Source organism: Loxodonta africana, chromosome 9 (assembly GCF_030014295.1).
Source record: "Loxodonta africana isolate mLoxAfr1 chromosome 9, mLoxAfr1.hap2, whole genome shotgun sequence".
NCBI classification, from domain to species: domain Eukaryota; kingdom Metazoa; phylum Chordata; class Mammalia; order Proboscidea; family Elephantidae; genus Loxodonta; species Loxodonta africana.
Window position 1 is genome coordinate 72,168,439 of NC_087350.1, and position 17,036 is coordinate 72,185,474.

The following is a 17,036-nucleotide window of genomic DNA, read 5'->3' on the forward strand; positions in this document are numbered from 1 at the left end:
GTGCTTCAGGTATTCGTGTGGGGGGTGGGGTGTATGTGTGAGAGAGCTTGAGGGCGTGTGTGTGAGAGAGTTTGAGTGTCAGTGTGTTTGTGTGTGTATGTGTTTGTGAGTGTGTTGTGTGTATCCTTATTGAGTCCCGAGTTGCATCAAAGGCCTCTCAGATCCTCATTACCTTTTTCTTTACAGAATGACCACGTCAGTGGATGTCCTTGTTTCCATCTGTGTCATCTTCGCGATGTCCTTTGTGCCGGCCAGCTTTGTCGTGTTCCTGATTCAGGAGCGGGTCAGCAAAGCAAAGCACCTGCAGTTCATCAGTGGAGTGAAGCCGGTCATCTACTGGCTCTCCAATTTTGTCTGGGATATGGTAAGGACACAGGTTTTCGGCCTCTGTACATCTCCATCAGAGCCATGGCTCAGTATATACAAAGAAGCAAGAGACCCTGGCTGCCACCAGGAGGTGTTCAAGCTATTTTCACCATGTATGAAAAAGGAAAAAGCAGAGTCAGTTGTACACTTTCATGACACCAAACACAGTGTTGGTTATGGAGCTGATCTCATAAAAAAATACCAGAGGGAAAATGTGTCTACACAGACTGTAATTAATACCACTACCACCTAATTTCCTGAGTGAAACTTTTCAAGGAAACGTAAAGGTAGAAGGAACTTACTTGAAACTACAAGCAAATGTCTCTAACTTCTCTGATAGACTTTTACCTCCAGAGTCAAGGTGTTCTTTGCCTTACTGGGTAACCCATCTGTCATTTGAAAACTCTATATTTTACCAGGAGCTTATTCATCCACTGTAAATATGTTTTTGTACCAAGTATAATGTGTTGCATTTGTTTGGATCCATATGGAGAACTTAAGGTATTCTGAAGTTCTAATTATGGTAAAGTGGAGCTGAAAAATATCTCCATGTGACTTCTATCAGTTGGAAACCATGTAGAGGAAACCTAATTCTTCTCCCATTAGATAATCCCTTGAATATTTGAAGATAATTCTTACTTTACCCAAGTTTTCCCAGATAAGATTATACATGAAAATATACTCTGTACTCTCTAAAGCAGTATACAAACATGAGCAATGATGGCGATGATGAAGATGATGTGTTTGTGATGATTAAACCAAGCCTCGCAGTCTTGTCATTGTTTTGATTACCTTTCTATGGCCGTGCTCCATATTGTTAATGTCCCTTTGAAAACAAAGCCCAGATTTAACTGTGTGTTCAGGGTATGGTCTGGATGATTATGGATCTAGAGGGAGTTGATCTATATTCCATACTTTTAATACTGTGTCCCAAGGCTAATGCATTTTGGAAATAGCACTCTCTTACTGGCAACTTGGAAGTGAACTGAAACCTTTGTTTCATACAAATGATTGTTGAATTGGGTCTCTCTCATTCTATACTAATATTAATAAATTGACTTTTTTGAGTCTAAACTTTATATTTATCCCTATTAAACTGCATCTTGTTCAGTATCTGTTATTATCTTTTTTATCTTGATCCAGTAGTTAACAAATTCAGCAAACAGGTTCTGAGTGCCCACTATGTGTCTGTTTTATGTGCATAGGGGATTCTGAGATAAAAGATCCAGCCTCTGAACTCAAGGAAATTTCTTATCTGCCTATGTATTATCTGTCCTTTCCTGCTTTAGAGCCTCTGAAATTTGCTTTAAGTATGTTTTCATCTAAGTTGTTGATAAATACATCAAGCAGATTGGGGCTGAGGCAGAGCCCTGTGGTCTAGTGCTGTAATCCTTCTGACCGCTTACAAACCCACTCGTCACTTCTTTGCCTGTCTTTTGCCCTGCCAGCCATGAATTCTCATAATTGTCCTGTGGTCAAGTCTTTATTTCTGCATTTTAATGCTTGATACACTGTCAGGACAGACTTTAAAATTATTCTTAGTGTGATGAAACAATTCTGACATTGATGTTATAAGCGCTTGTCTCATAAATAGATTACATGTGAGATTGAACTTGGGCCGACTATAATATAGCATTAATGATGAAACAGACACAATCATCTTTGGGAAGAATAATGGAAGCTTATTTGCTGCCTGTGAAATTGAAATTACTCTGACTGGGAATCTATTGTTCAGTGAGTTTACTGAGCGTGACACCTTGGCTTAGATGTTGGAAAGACAGAAAGGGCATGCAGTTTATAAAATCAGCCAAGGGTAAAATACTTGTCAAAATGCATTGTCCAGTATTTTGATTAATAGTTTATGTAGCTTCATTAATTCACAGTTTTTCTGCCCTTTCTTGTCCTTAAGGTTGAAGACTTGGGATGTGTTATATATTTGACTTAGGAGTGAACTTTATTTCTTTGTTTTCACTTTTAGTGCAACTATGTGGTCCCTGCCACGCTGGTCATTATCATCTTCATCTGTTTCCAGCAGAAGTCCTACGTGTCCTCCACCAACCTGCCTGTGCTAGCCCTTCTACTTTTGCTGTATGGGTAAGGCACCTCGGCTGAGCAATCTCCATGGATAAGGCATATGATACCCAGTGGCAGGGGACTCCTAGTCACCACTAATCTTTGTGCCTCACCAGGTGGTCGATCACACCTCTCATGTACCCAGCCTCCTTCGTGTTCAAGATACCTAGCACAGCCTATGTGGTCCTCACCAGCGTAAACCTCTTCATTGGGATCAATGGCAGTGTTGCCACTTTTGTACTGGAGCTCTTCACCAACAATGTGAGTTCTGCAGAAAGAGCGACTTTTTGTTGGGATGAGCATCTTTGAGAGCCAGAGGACATGGATTTTATTAAACTTTTGTGGCATTGACACCACTGACCACTCTGTCCTTTTTCACATTCTCTCTTCCCTGGGTTAAACATACAGCCCTGTTCCTAAATTTTATGTTCTTCCTTGAGTTCCCTTGAGTTCTCCTGCTTTTCCTTATATTTCTCTGATCAAGTCTTTTCAGTTTCCTTTGACAGCTTCTTTTATTCTTCTTTCTGCTTAAATGGTGCCTTTCCCATGATTACTCTGCCGTCTTTGCTTTCCACTTTAGACACTATCCCTAGGTAATGTCATTCATTTCTTATATTTTTTCCCTTGATTTCTTACACTTTTTACCTCTCAGATCTATGCCTTTAGCCCTGATCCTTTTCTTAAACTGTAGTCTCACATTCTCACCTGCTTACTGGATGGCTCCATTTAGGTATTTTATTGCCCCCCCGCACCCCGCCCTGCTGCCGTCAATACTCTAATATCTTTCTCCTTGAAAAAACAAAAACCAAACCTGTTGCCATCGAGTTGATTCTAACTTGTAGCGACCCTCTAGGACAGTGCATAACTGCCTTATAGTGTTTCTAAGGAACGGCTGGTGGATTTGAACTGTTGACCTTTTGGTTAGCAGCTGAGGTCTTAACTACTGTGACACTGTGCTATCCTTGTCACCCCAGATGGCATTATTATCTACCGAGATGTTCAACCTGGCAACTTTAGAGTCAACCTGCATGCTTTGCTTATTTCCCCCATTCAACTGGTGACTTTGTCAAGTCTTCCAGTTATAGATCTCTTAAAGAAGTTTCCCTCTCCATTTCTGTTGGCACTGCCTTTGTCCAAACACTGTAGCTTGGCACAAAATGCCTTTTATGCGTACATGAACCTTCCTGGTCGGCTCTGACCACCTCCTTTCCAAGTGTACTATAAGCTTCAGCTGAAGTTGTCTCTTAAACCCACGATACTCACATAGACCTGGCTTGAAGGGCACTTTCTCCATCTCAGTGCCTGGCAGTGTCTTGCTTTCCTTTCAGGGTTCAGCTTTCCTTACCTGCCCTGTGGGAAGTGTGTTCACCTTTCCCTGGGCTTTCCAGTACAACACATATCCAATTATGTTCTGATTTCCTGTTTACATGTCTTTCTTCCTCAGAGTGGGTCTGTTTCTTACTAAACTTTGGTTCTCTAGTGCCCTAGCGTAGCATTCAACACATAGCAACTCACTCAATTGTTGAATATATGGCTACTGATGGTGCAAATGGTTAACACACTAAGCTTCTAACCAAAAGATTGGAGGTGTTAGTCCACCAAGAGGCTACTTAGCAGTAAGGCCTGGTGATCCCCTCCAAAACATCAGCCACTGGAAACCCAGTGGAGCACAGTTCTACTCTGACGCACACAAGGTCACACACAAGGTCACCGTGAGTCAGAATTGATTTAATGGCAACCGTTGGTGGTAGTGACTGGCTTATGGGGACTCAGTATGTTTTGGAGTATTCAAAAATCGTTTAAAAATTCCAATAGAATCCTGAAACTCAGACATAAACAAAATATTTTTAAAATACTAAGCAATCGTTTTGTTACAGATTTGTTGCTGATTAAACATAGCCCTATTTCTAAATTTTATGTTCATTTCATTCCCCACTCAGAGCATTGTTCCAGGTTTTCTAAAGAGCAAATTTTAAAATGTTATATCATCAGCTATAGCTGCTGCTATTTATTGGTGTCTGAATTCAAGGGTCCAGTTTGCCTCCGGGGAATCAATTTTTCTCAAATCCCATTTTTCAGACTTTGGTAAATTTTTAGCCCAAATCACAAATGACATTCAGTCTCTCTTCCTCCCTCTCTTTCTTTCTCTTATTTTTTAGAAACTGAGTAACATCAACGACATCCTGAAGTCTGTGTTCTTGATCTTCCCTCATTTTTGCCTAGGGCGGGGGCTCATTGACATGGTGAAAAACCAGGCAATGGCTGATGCCCTGGAAAGGTTTGGTGAGTGACAGCAGGGCCTGTGGGTTGCCTTAATGTAGATGGCATTTTGCATGGGCTTTGGTCCTCTGGCCTTTGTTTTGTAATGAGGTTGGTCACTGGGCACAGGACTTCCCTCCACTGATAAAGCTTGTCAAGGCAGCATCTTGTAACACAGCTAGTTTTGTCTTGCTTCTAATAGCACGGAGGAAAATGAGAAGGTAGCTTCGGAGGTAAGAACACTTATGGTTTTAGCTTGCACCAGTGTTAAAGAGTGTCAGAGCCACTGGAAAGGTCAAACTACAGCTTTGGAGATCAGATATGGGCCAGAGAATCAGACGGAAAGATGCAAATTTTGACTCCTTTAGACAAATAAGGGGCTTGCAGATGTATCCATATATTATCTTTTATGCAGTCTATGAAAAGGGAATTTACTCTAGCACTTTCTACCTTTAGAGTCTACAAATATTTCTCCTGTGGCCACATTACTATTATTCATTCACTGGTTAATATACTTACATGGGGCATGTTATTTCATAGAAGAGGGACTTTTTTTTCAACTTGGAAGGACAAAGGAGATGTATAAGGAATTTAAGGACTGTTTACGTAGTAACTAGGTGATTTAAATAAGCCATTGGGTTACATTATATGCTACTGAAAGGGGCATCTTTTGGTCAAAGTGCTTTCTAATCTTTTTCTTATTAGTGAAAGTTAGAGTTGTTTAAAATATTGACCAAAGAATTACCCTGAATTGGAAGGGATTGTTTGCCTTTTCTTAAAGGATTTTCAGCATGGCTCATTGAAAAGGAAACGTTTGGTATCTTAGAGGAAATTACAGGTCTAATACATGTTGGCTGTGAAATGCTGATTGATACTGGGCTCAGTGTTTCCGGAATCCCTACCCCAAATCAGCCTTGGAAAGTGGCCACACCCTTGTTATTTTCTCTCTTTGTCACGGGTGGTACCCACTAGTGTTTCTAGGGAGATAGGTGAACTTGATCCCAAATTTGAGGAAGGGCCATGGTCTGTAGTGCCTTCATTCTGACTGGATCTCTGTATTGTGTCTACAGGGGAGAACCGCTTTGTCTCACCACTTTCTTGGGACTTAGTGGGACGGAACCTCTTCGCCATGGCTGTGGAAGGGGTGGTGTTCTTCCTCATTACTGTTCTGATCCAGTACAGATTCTTCATCAGGCCCAGGTGAGCTTTCTTCTCAGAACTCATGGAGCTCGGCCTGGCTGAGAGTCACAGAGGAGGAACACAGGGAAACACCTACACTTCAGTGGTGGCTGGATTGTGTTGAACTTAAAGTAGCTGATCAAACCAACTTTCTTAGTGTGGGCCCTCTGCAGCCCCCACTATGCAGATCCTGGAAATCGTGGAGAGTAGGCTTTATAGAATTGCTTGAGAAACTTGCCCTTTGTCTTGAAACATGGCTTAAAAGGTTGATTTTTCTTAAATTTTTTCCCTCTAAGACCTGTAAATGCAAAGCTTCCTCCTCTGAATGATGAGGATGAAGATGTGAGGCGGGAAAGACAGAGGATTCTTGATGGTGGAGGACAGAATGACATCTTGGAAATCAAAGAATTGACTAAGGTGAGGCAGTGAGTACAGGCTGTAGCAGCCGTTGTTCACTTTTTCAGCTTTATATGTCAGGAACTAGCATTTTGCTGACTGGCTTTATGAAAAGAGCATGGTTCCCAAAATGTGCATGTATACATACCAAGCTTCTGCTGATTTAATTTTATCTACAGTGTACCGTGGAGACTCCTTAATTAAATAAATCCTACTGAGAATCCTTTAGAAATGTGAATTCTTGTTCTCGAATATATTTGTTTTGCACATTTACATTTATGTGTCAGTTATTAAAACCCACTAATATTGTATATCTAGTCAGAGCAGAAGTAGGGAGGGTGAATGGTTGATTTTGAGTTTTATAGTCCAAAAAGCTGATCCGTCTCTGCTGGTTAGGAGCAAGGTCTGTTTCATCCCTCTCTAGGTGCCAAAATTTCAGTAATTGACTTTCTGCAAGAAGGACATGTAAATCTTACTTTAATCGCACATTTCTATCCTGTAGAATCTCTAATTTAATTTAAAAAATATTGACAATATCTTACCATGAACTTAAATGAAAGTTATATAATATAAATATTAATGGCCAGTGTTTTTTTTCTAAAGATTGATAATAAATTTTTTTCTTAAAAAAAAAAGAAAAATTCACTTTCATTTTAAGCTGTAGAGCCTGTTAGTAGCTTATTGTTAACAGAGACAGCCGAGGTTCAGAGCACATAAGATATGTGACTTATCAATGAGCCTTATTTCATGGTATGTTTGGGTTATAATTCCTTTTTCTCTGGTTACTGGGGACAGCTGAGAGCCTCTGAGGCTCATAAATTCTTGGATTTTGTTTGTTGCAGATCTATAGAAGGAAGAGGAAGCCTGCAGTTGACAGGATCTGCATTGGCATTCCCCCTGGCGAGGTAAAGGCAATTGGCCCAAGCTCTGTTTGTTCTTATTAATTCAGACTCCCTCTACCCAGTCAAAACAAGAATGTCTGCAAGGGATAAAAGTGGCTTTTAAAGGCTTCTCGATTATGTCTACATGGAACGATCATTGAGAGGATGGGGACCCCTGATGTCAACAGGGAGTGATTTTGAATAATTTCAAGCAGTTTAAGAAAAGCATGAACATCCAAACTGTGATTTTGTGAGCTGTTCACAATGATGATGGAATTCAAATAGATTTAAAAAATAGATTTTCTTCTTTCTTGTTCATGTTTGTGTTCTTTTATGCCCTTTACCCAGATTAGATGGTGAAGTTTGACTGGTTGGCTTTCATTACTGTCTTTTACCATTAACTTTGGCCTCAACCTGATGACTCAAATAATATTAACAAATATGCTCACTCTTAAAATGGCCCCATTATAAAATATATGTTTAAATATCTATATGACTTTGTAAAACCAAAAAATTATTGACTCTTCATTGATATTTAAGGATGATTTTTGTTGCTGTTGTTAGGTGCCATCGAGTCAGTTCCAACTCATAGCAACCCTATGTTTAACAGAAGGAAACACTACCCAGTCCTGTGCCATCCTCACAATTGTTAGTTTGAGCCCATTGTTATAGCCACTGTGTCACTCCATCACATTGAAGGTCTTCTCTTTTTTTGCTGACCCTCTACTTTACCAAGCATGATGTCCTCCTCCAGGGACTCATCCCTCCTGATAACGTGTCCAAAGTACATGAAATGAGTCTCGCCATCCTTGCTTCTAAGGAGCATTCTGGCTGTATTTCTTCCAAGACAGATTTGTTCATTCTTCTGACAGTCCATAGCATATTCAATATTCCTTGCCAAAGCTATGATTCAAAGGCATCAATTCTTCTTTAGTCTTCATTATTCATGGTTCAGCTTTTGCATGTATATGAGGCAATTGAAAACACCATGGCTTGGGTCAGGCCCACCTGAGTCCTCAAAGTGACATCTGTGCTATTTAACACTTTAAAGAGGCCTTTTGCTGCAGATTTGCCCAATGCAATGTGTTGTTTGATTTCTTGACTGCTGCTTCCATGAGCATTGATTGTGGATCCAAGTAAAATGAAACTCTTGACAACTTCAGCATTTTCTCTATTTATCATCATTTTATTGGTCCAGTTGTGGGGATTTTTGTTTTCTTTATGTTGAGCCATAATCCATACTGAAGGCTGTAGTATTTGATCTTCATCAGTAAGTCCTCCAAGTTCTGTTTGCTTGCAGCAAGCAAAGTTGTGTCATCTGCATATCGAAAGTTGTTAATGAGTCTGCCTCCAATCCTTATGCTACGTTCTTCTTCATATAGTCCAGCTTCTTGGATTATTTCCACAGCATACATATTGAATGGTGGAAGGATATAATCCTGATGCGTACTTTTCATGATTTTAAACAATGCAGTATCCTCTTGTACTGTTCGAATGACTGCCCCTTAATCTATGTACAGGTTCCGCATGAGCACAATTTAGTGTTCTGGAATTCCCCATTCTTCGTAATGTTATCCATAATTTGTTATGATTCACACAGTTGAATGCCTTTTCATTGTTAATAAAACAATAATTTTTAGGATCATGTTATATAAAAACTAAGCTGAGGTGCCTATCTGATAAGGGTCATTTATATTCACATTTTTAGTAGTTTGCCTATACAAGTTACCCAATCTTACATTTTCAGTGCTTTGGACTTCTGGGAGTTAACGGGGCTGGGAAATCATCAACTTTCAAGATGTTAACTGGAGATACCACTGTTACCAGAGGAGATGCTTTTCTTAACAAAAATAGGTGAGAAAAAATGTGGCCTGCATTTTGCCACAAAGAATTTTTTTTTTACTTTATTTAAAGAAATATTTATTATTATTTCTGATTATAACAGTATTACATAGAGTTCATAAAAATGTTGAAATGTAGTAAAGTGTAAAGAAGAAAATAAAAATCATCCATAATCTTGCTACCCAGAGATAATCACTATTTATATATATCCTTTCAATCTCACTCTATTTTGTAACAGTTCTATTGAGGTATAATTTATATACCGTACAATTTATCTGTTTTAAAAGTACAATTCAGTGATTTTTAGTAAACTTACAATCCAGTTTTAGAACGTTGCCATTATCTCACATCTTTCTATTTTTTTATATTCTTATAAATGTACTGTAATATTGAGATCATAATGTATATAGAGTTTCAAGTTAGTTTTTATTATTTATGAGCAAATTTTGAATATTTCCTAATGGGTTATATATCCTAAGATATAGAATTTTATGTTACTACATAAAATTCCACAAAGTGTATGTGCTATAATTTATTTAATCACTTACTTATTGCTAGACGTTAGAGGTTTCCTTTTTTTTTTTTTTCTGTGTATTAGTTTCCTAGAACTGCCATAACAAAATACCACAAACTGGCTGGCTTAAAAACAACAAAAAAGTCTAAAATCATTGTGTCAGCAGGGCCATGCTCTCTCTGAAGGCTTTAAGGAAGGGCGCTTCCTTGCTTCTTCCTAGCTTCTGCTGGTTTGCTGGCAATCTTTGGCATTCCTTGGCTTGTGGGCTCATCACTCCAGATTCTGCCTCCATGTCACATGGCCTTCTGCCCTGTATATCTGTGTCTGTGTGTTTCTGAGTCTGTGTTCAAATTTTCCTCTTCTTATATGGATAGCAGTCATTGGGTTAGGGCCTACCGTAATCCAGTATGACTTCATTATAACTTGATTACATCTGCAGAGATCCTGTTTCCAAATAAGATTCATAGGTTCTGGATGGACGTGAATTTTGGGAGGATTCTGCCCAGCTCAGTACACTATATAAATATGTTCTTGTATTCCTCTTTGATTATTTCCTCAGGGAAAGTTCCTAGAAGATCAAAGATTATGTACCTGCTAAATTGCCTTCACTAAATGGTGTACCAGTTGATGAGGCCACATCAGGCCATTATCTGAGAATGCACAGGTCAATAAGCAATTTGATCTTTGCAGTAAGCTACACTTTAGAGACCTGCTAAACAATATTGCCCTTGAGTAAATATGGGGGGCTTCTCTGGGCTTTTTATATGGAAAGATGGTATAAGGCAGTGGCTTTCAAACTTTTTGGCTGTAAACCATAGTAGGAAATACATTTTACGTCTCAACCCAGTACATACACAAAGACACATAAACACACACCAAAAAAAAAACAAAAAAAAAAACCCGTTGCCATCGAGTCAGTTTGACTCCTAGCGACACTCGCACATGTAACTTAAAAAAAACTTTTATGAAACAATATCTACTCTTATTACTTGTAATTACTCTGATATTCCTTATTCTACTCTATACCATGACTTTAGAAAAAATCTGATCTTGACCCACTAAATTTATTTTATAACTCACTACTTAAAATTTGAAAATGCTGGAGTGGGGGCTGGTAGCCAGTAAAATTCAAAAGAGCAAGGAACTTAATGTGCTCATCAGTCTTCTCTTGTGTCTCTTACCAGTTTTTTCAGTGGCAATGTAAGGAAGCTTAAAACCAAACCAAACCTGTTGCACTGAGTCGATTCCAAGTCATAGCAACCCTGTAGGACAGAGCAGAACTGCCTCGGAGGGTTCCAAGGAGTGGCTGTCCTTTCTGTTAGCAGCCAAGCTCTTAATCACTGCACCACCAGGGCTTAAGGAAGCAGAAATTCTGGGAATAGCTCGCCTAAGTCTCTGTGCAGCTGCTCCCCCAGACTTGTTCTTCATACCAGGCTCCTGGGGCGAATCCCTTTCGTTAGTACATTTTTTTCTCCTTAAAAAACTATTTTTTTTGATGGCATGTGTTTTCTGTATTGAAAGGCATGCTTACTAAATTGAGTATGTTTAAATTTTTGGTTGGTAATACGGATTTTGAGAAGTATGATCGGTAATACAAGCAACCAATGAGGTGAGTGACACTGCGGCACGGCCGATCTATTGTATGACAGTATACCAATGAGAGCTATATAAATAATTTATTGCAGGCTATATGGGGAACCTCTGGTTTTCCAAATATGACACAGAAAATCAAAAACAAACCCACCAGGCTTCCTTAACTATCACATAGGAAGAGCCATAATTATGCTTGCAAGCCCTGTTTCGAAGGAATAAAGGTTAAAAAAAAAAAGGCCTAAGTGCTCAATCTACACAACAATGAGGCTCTAACTCCAGTCTCCTGAGCTTCTTGGATTAGAACTGGAATGCATTAGAACTGGAATAATGCCTTACCTATGAGTTCCAGGGAAATCCTGGTTGCGTAGTGGTTAAGTGCTAGTGCTACGGCTGCTAACCAAAAGGTTGGCAGTTCAGATTCACCAGGTGCTCCTTGAAAACTCTATGGGGCAGTTCTACTCTGTCCTACAGGGTCGGAATCAACTCGACGGCAGTGGGTCTGGTTTGGTTTTGGTATGAGTTCCAGAGGCATAAAAAGTGGAGTTTTAAAATGGCAGCAATAACTGGCCTAAACTAAGGTTTGTCACAGGGTCTGTTGTAAGAGCTGGCTTGAGAGGTGTAGCTAAGAGGGCCTTGCACTGTGTACACGGGCTGTCTCAGCGATAATTCTGGAAAAGGCTGGTGCTGGAGGGACGTGTGAGATACGCAGAGAGGAATGAGTTCTGCTAAAAGGCCAAGCCCATGGCAGCCCAGAGGTGACTGAAGTGCAGCCATTGGGCTGGGGTCTAGACACAGAGCTTCCTCCCTATCTGGGGTTCTCAACCTAAGATTGGCTTCATAGGGCCTATAAGTCCCTGCCATTATGTGTAAAAAGAGTCCCTGGGTGTCGCAAATGGTTAAGCACTTGGCTGCTAACCGAAAGGTTGGCAGTTCAAATCCACCCAGAGGCACCTCAGAAGAAAGGCCCGGTGTTCTACTTGTGGGAGATCACAGCCATTGAAAACTCTACAGAATATAGCTCTACTCTGAAACACATGGGGCCACCATTAGTCAGAATCGAATCAACAGCAACTGTTTCTCTTTTTAACATGGAAAATTGTGTCTGTAGGTGTAATTTTTCCTGTCACAAGATTCTCAGAGAGTTTATAAAAAAAATCTTGAGAACCAGGAGGATACTTGGGTTGGATAGTCCATGGAACCAAGGGGTCCAGAGTATGCCCCTGTAACTGAGTCAGTGTGTGGGTGGCAGAAAGCAGGAAGGCTCACATCCAGAGTTGCTGGGCTTTCTCTGGGTCTGAATGACCATAAAGGAGACTTTGGAGCAACACGGAACATGTGATACATTGACTGGGCCACAAGTCTCACAAGGAGACTTGGATTAAAGCCCCAGGATAGTGTGGTCAAAGTTGTTGGTAAAGATGATGCTGCGTTTGGGATGGACTTGGGAATTTGGAAGTGTGGCTCAGTCTGCACACTGAGGTGCTAGGGGAGCCAGGTGCAAGGATTGGAAAGATAGAGGAAGGGCACCAAGACTACCAGGAGATCACCCTTTGCCTCTGGCACTCTGGGAACAAAAAAGGCTGTTCCTTTAAACAGCAGCAGGTGTGCAAACGGATACTTTTGTCACACACAACCATACTTTATAGGAACTCCAGGTCAGATTGTCTAATCGGAATATCTCTGAATGCTTAAAACCTGACCAGTTTTACTTATCTCTGCAGTATCTTATCAAACATCCATGAAGTACATCAGAACATGGGCTATTGCCCTCAGTTTGATGCCATCACGGAGCTACTGACTGGGAGAGAACATGTGGAGTTCTTTGCTCTCTTGAGAGGAGTCCCAGAGAAGGAAGTTGGCAAGGTACTGTGGTTGCAGAAAGCCAGCCTGCCTACTCTGGCATACTGACAGTATACCCGTGTACAGTGTACCTGTGGCTTTGACTTTCACACATAACCGTTGACTTCAGGCTGCTTTTCTTCTTGGTTGCAGCATTATGAAATCCAGGCACTTTGTATCTACTTTTGGGGTGGGAGTCTGTGGTGGTGATGGAGTGGGGGGTGTCTAGGCAGGCATGTGGTAGAGGGCAGAGAAGGAGTTGCTCCCACCCACACCAATCCTCTGGCTCCTTTTCGGCTCCACAGCACTTGTCAGGCTGTGACTGTAGAATGGATTACAGAATCTATTCCTTCTCTATGAAAGAACTTTCATATGTTAAGAAAAAACAAAAAATAAAACCCACTGTTGAGTCAACTCTGACTCATTGCGACCCTATAGGACAGGGTAGAACTGCCCCATAGGTTTGCCAAGAATATAATCTTTACGGAACCAGACTGCCACGTCTTTCTCCCACAGAATGTTAAGAAAACATAATAAAATTTCCATACAAAAGTGAAGTTGCTTTTTATCACTCCAGGTTGGTGAATGGGCAATTCGGAAACTGGGCCTTCTGAAATACGGAGAAAAATATGCTGGTAACTACAGTGGAGGCAACAAGCGCAAGCTCTCCACAGCCATGGCTTTGATCGGTGGGCCTCCTGTGGTGTTTCTGGTGAGTGTGACTGTGGAAGGAAAACTTGTTCTGGCATGAATGGAAAACATCACTTTTTTAAAGTCCTGTATGTCCAGGGCTGTTGCATGACTGTCTTGGCAGTGGCAAGCTCCCACCAGAAATAGAGCAGCCTCGGAGACCAGAGGGATGCTCTCTTGTTCTTCTCCCTCAACTCATACTGGGTGGCTTTACCATGCCGTTAACCAAAAAAAAAAAAAAAAAAAAAAAAGCCCATTGTTGTTAAGTCGACGTGTCGATGCTGACTCATAGCTACCCTACAGGACAGAGTATAACTGTCCCACAGAGTTTCCAAGGAGGACCTGGTAGATTTGAACTGCCGACCTTTTGGTTACCATGCTGTTAAATAAACCAAAACCAAACCTGAAGCCATCAAGTTGATTCCGATTCATAGCGACTCTATAGAACAGAGTAGAACTGCCCCCATAGGGTTTCCAAGGAGCGCCTGGTGTCTTGGAATTGCTGACCTTTTGGTTAGCAGCCCTAGATCTTAACCACTACGCCACCAGGGTTTCCACTGTGCCCTTATATATTCCCAAATAGAGATATTCCAGGCATCTCGTTTTTCTGGCATGGAGAACCCTATCAGGTGCTGTTGAGGCAGGATGTATGATTTGATCTTTCTCTGGAACATTCTGTCTGTTCATCCCCTGAGGATGGGTGTGGATACAGCTTCAAGACCCCTGAGGTGGCATCTGGGTCACTATTTCTTACACACAGACTGAAAAAGGGAAGACTGAATCAGTCAGCAGCCCTTGACTCTTTTTCTTCTGTAGAGGGGAGAAGCGTTGAAGTTATAATAGGAAGTCTTAGGTTTAGGCTTTCATGTTATGCAGATCATATGGGTCTGTAATTAGTTTCTTTTAGACTAGCAAGTGGAATATGACAGGCTAAGCTGATTGAACTAGAATAAAAAAAGAAGAAAAAGAATTTTACCCAAATCTTAAACTGACTTCAGTAGAGATTTCTCATAAAAAGAATTCTTCAGCATATGCTTCTTAAGTCATGAAAAGATGAAAATGAAACTCAATGACTTTTCCCCTTTCCTTTCTGTTTTTTTCTGTGGGGGGGGGAATTTGTTATTTTCATAAAAATTTGCTCAGAATTGTTTCCTGTTTTAATTAGACATTTATAAAAGTGAACTGGTTATAAATAAATGTGAAACTTACTCTGGTACATAAGGTCTGGTTCTTTGTTCCATATAGCAATAACTAGAAGTTAATGGTAAGTTAAAATGTAGGTTGTTTCCAAGATGATGCTACATTAAAAAAAAAAAAAAACCAAAACCTTTAATTTTTTTTCAGCAAATAAGTAAAAGGCTTATTTTATTCTAATTACAGGATGAACCCACCACAGGCATGGATCCCAAAGCCCGGAGATTTTTGTGGAATTGTGCCCTAAGTATTGTCAAGGAGGGGAGATCAGTAGTGCTTACATCTCATAGGTCTGTAGTTAAAACCTGGCTTGGCTTCTATGCTGTTTGATTTTTAAATTTGCCAAGTAGTATGTATTACCATTGTGTATAAATTAGGAAATACAGCAAGGCAAAGTGAAAAACAATTAAAATCACATGAAATTTTACCCCGTGAATGAAACTAGTATTATCATTGGACTATATATCTTTGTAGATGTTTTTTTTATGCCAAATCTCTGTACACAAATGTATGTATAGATGCCTTTTTACAAACAAAAATACAAGCATAGAATATAAACCACTTTTACACTTAGCAATATGTTATAAACATTATTTCCAGTCATTAAATGTAGATTCAGTTGGGATATACCTTAATTTATTTAACTGATCCCCTTTTTTCAGACGTTTGGATTGTTTTCAACATTTTTTTCCCCACAAGTGTAAACAGCATTGGAGTGAACAAATAGTGTCATCTTGACGTCTTCATGCATTCGTAATAGGATGCTCTTATGCCCTAGGAAGCTAGGAATCTGTTTATTTGAAATGCCGCATGTCACAGTGATGTTCTGATGGCTATAGGAGCATCTCTCTAAAACTAAAACCTTGTTTTGTTTCCCCACAGTATGGAAGAATGTGAAGCTCTTTGTACTAGGATGGCAATTATGGTCAATGGGAAATTCAGGTGTCTTGGCAGTGTTCAGCATCTGAAAAACAGGTAACAAAGATAGTTTCTTTGGGATCATTCCTAGTGAGAAAGGTTGATATTTACTCTTTTGCTGAGTGTACAGAAGGTGGATCTTAAATAAAGGGAAGTAAAACTGAGCAAAATGGTATAGTGGAAAAAATGAGGGCTTTGAAGTCTAACAGAGCTGCATTCAAATTCTGTCTTTACCATTTTCTAGTTGTGCACCCTGGGACAAATTACTTACCCTCTCCGAGACTTGGTTTCCTAGGAATGTCTACCTCTTAGCTTTACTATATGTCATTGTTGTTGTGTGCCATTAAGTCAATTCCAACTCATAGCGACACTATGTAGACAAAATGAAATCATTTATACCTGCCACTATGGTTAAGAGCACAGGCTTTGGAGCCAAACACAAACAGGTTTACATCCTGGCCCTTCCACTTACGAGCTTTGTGCCAGTGACTAACTCCCTGGGCTTCGATTTGTTTGTAATCATCTACCAGACCTCATGGGTCAGGGTGAGGATTACATGAGACCATATCGTTAAAGCACGCAGCACGACACCTCACATAGAGTAGGTATTCAGTATACCGTAACTGGTTCCTCCCCTCAGAAACTTATTTCTGGGTCTGTTAGGGACGTCCCTTGTTCTTGGCACAAGTTGGGTTCTCAGGGTTCAGTACTCTTTTGAGTGGTTTCCTGGGGATCATCCTCCATTTGGACTTTTTCTGCTTTCAGGTTTGGAGATGGATATACAATCGTTGTACGAATAGCAGGGTCAAACCCTGACCTGAAACCTGTCCAGGAATTCTTTGGACTCGCCTTTCCAGGAAGTGTCCTTAAAGAGAAACATCGAAATATGCTGCAATACCAGCTTCCATCTTCATTATCTTCTCTGGCCAGGATATTCAGCATCCTTTCCCAGAGCAGAAAGCAACTCCATATAGAAGACTACTCTGTTTCTCAGACGACACTTGACCAAGTAAGCTTTGAGTGTCAAAAAGGGATTTACTTTTAGGCCCCCAGTGTGGGCCCTAGAGCTGGTTAAATTATCTGAGCTCGAATTCCTTCTCTACTGCTAGCTCTGAGTTTTACTAAAACTCTGTGACCTTGAAAAGAGAGATGACGCTATGTAATTTACAGGGTTGCTGGGAGAATTAATTGTAATAATAATCATAATAACCACCATTTATTGAGTACCTACCATGGGTCAGGCATTTTGCTAGGTGTCTTAACCCATTTAAATAAAAAAAAAAAAAAAAAAT

At 40.2% G+C, this 17,036-nt stretch overlaps 1 protein-coding gene across 3 annotated transcripts in view; it reads left to right on the top strand.

Moving 5' to 3' along the window:
• Positions 1-17,036, top strand: part of ABCA1 (ATP binding cassette subfamily A member 1) — a 140,234-nt gene that overhangs the window by 119,966 nt on the left and 3,232 nt on the right. For all 3 annotated transcript variants that reach the window (XM_023545081.2, XM_003407821.4, XM_064291643.1), the window contains exons 37-49: positions 187-364; positions 2,345-2,460; positions 2,556-2,700; positions 4,599-4,722; positions 5,769-5,898; positions 6,174-6,294; positions 7,116-7,178; positions 8,902-9,008; positions 12,825-12,966; positions 13,520-13,654; positions 15,013-15,116; positions 15,709-15,801; positions 16,510-16,753. In XM_023545081.2, coding sequence (XP_023400849.1) covers positions 187-364; positions 2,345-2,460; positions 2,556-2,700; positions 4,599-4,722; positions 5,769-5,898; positions 6,174-6,294; positions 7,116-7,178; positions 8,902-9,008; positions 12,825-12,966; positions 13,520-13,654; positions 15,013-15,116; positions 15,709-15,801; positions 16,510-16,753 — 1,702 coding nt within the window. The remainder of the gene's footprint in view (positions 1-186; positions 365-2,344; positions 2,461-2,555; positions 2,701-4,598; positions 4,723-5,768; positions 5,899-6,173; positions 6,295-7,115; positions 7,179-8,901; positions 9,009-12,824; positions 12,967-13,519; positions 13,655-15,012; positions 15,117-15,708; positions 15,802-16,509; positions 16,754-17,036) is intronic.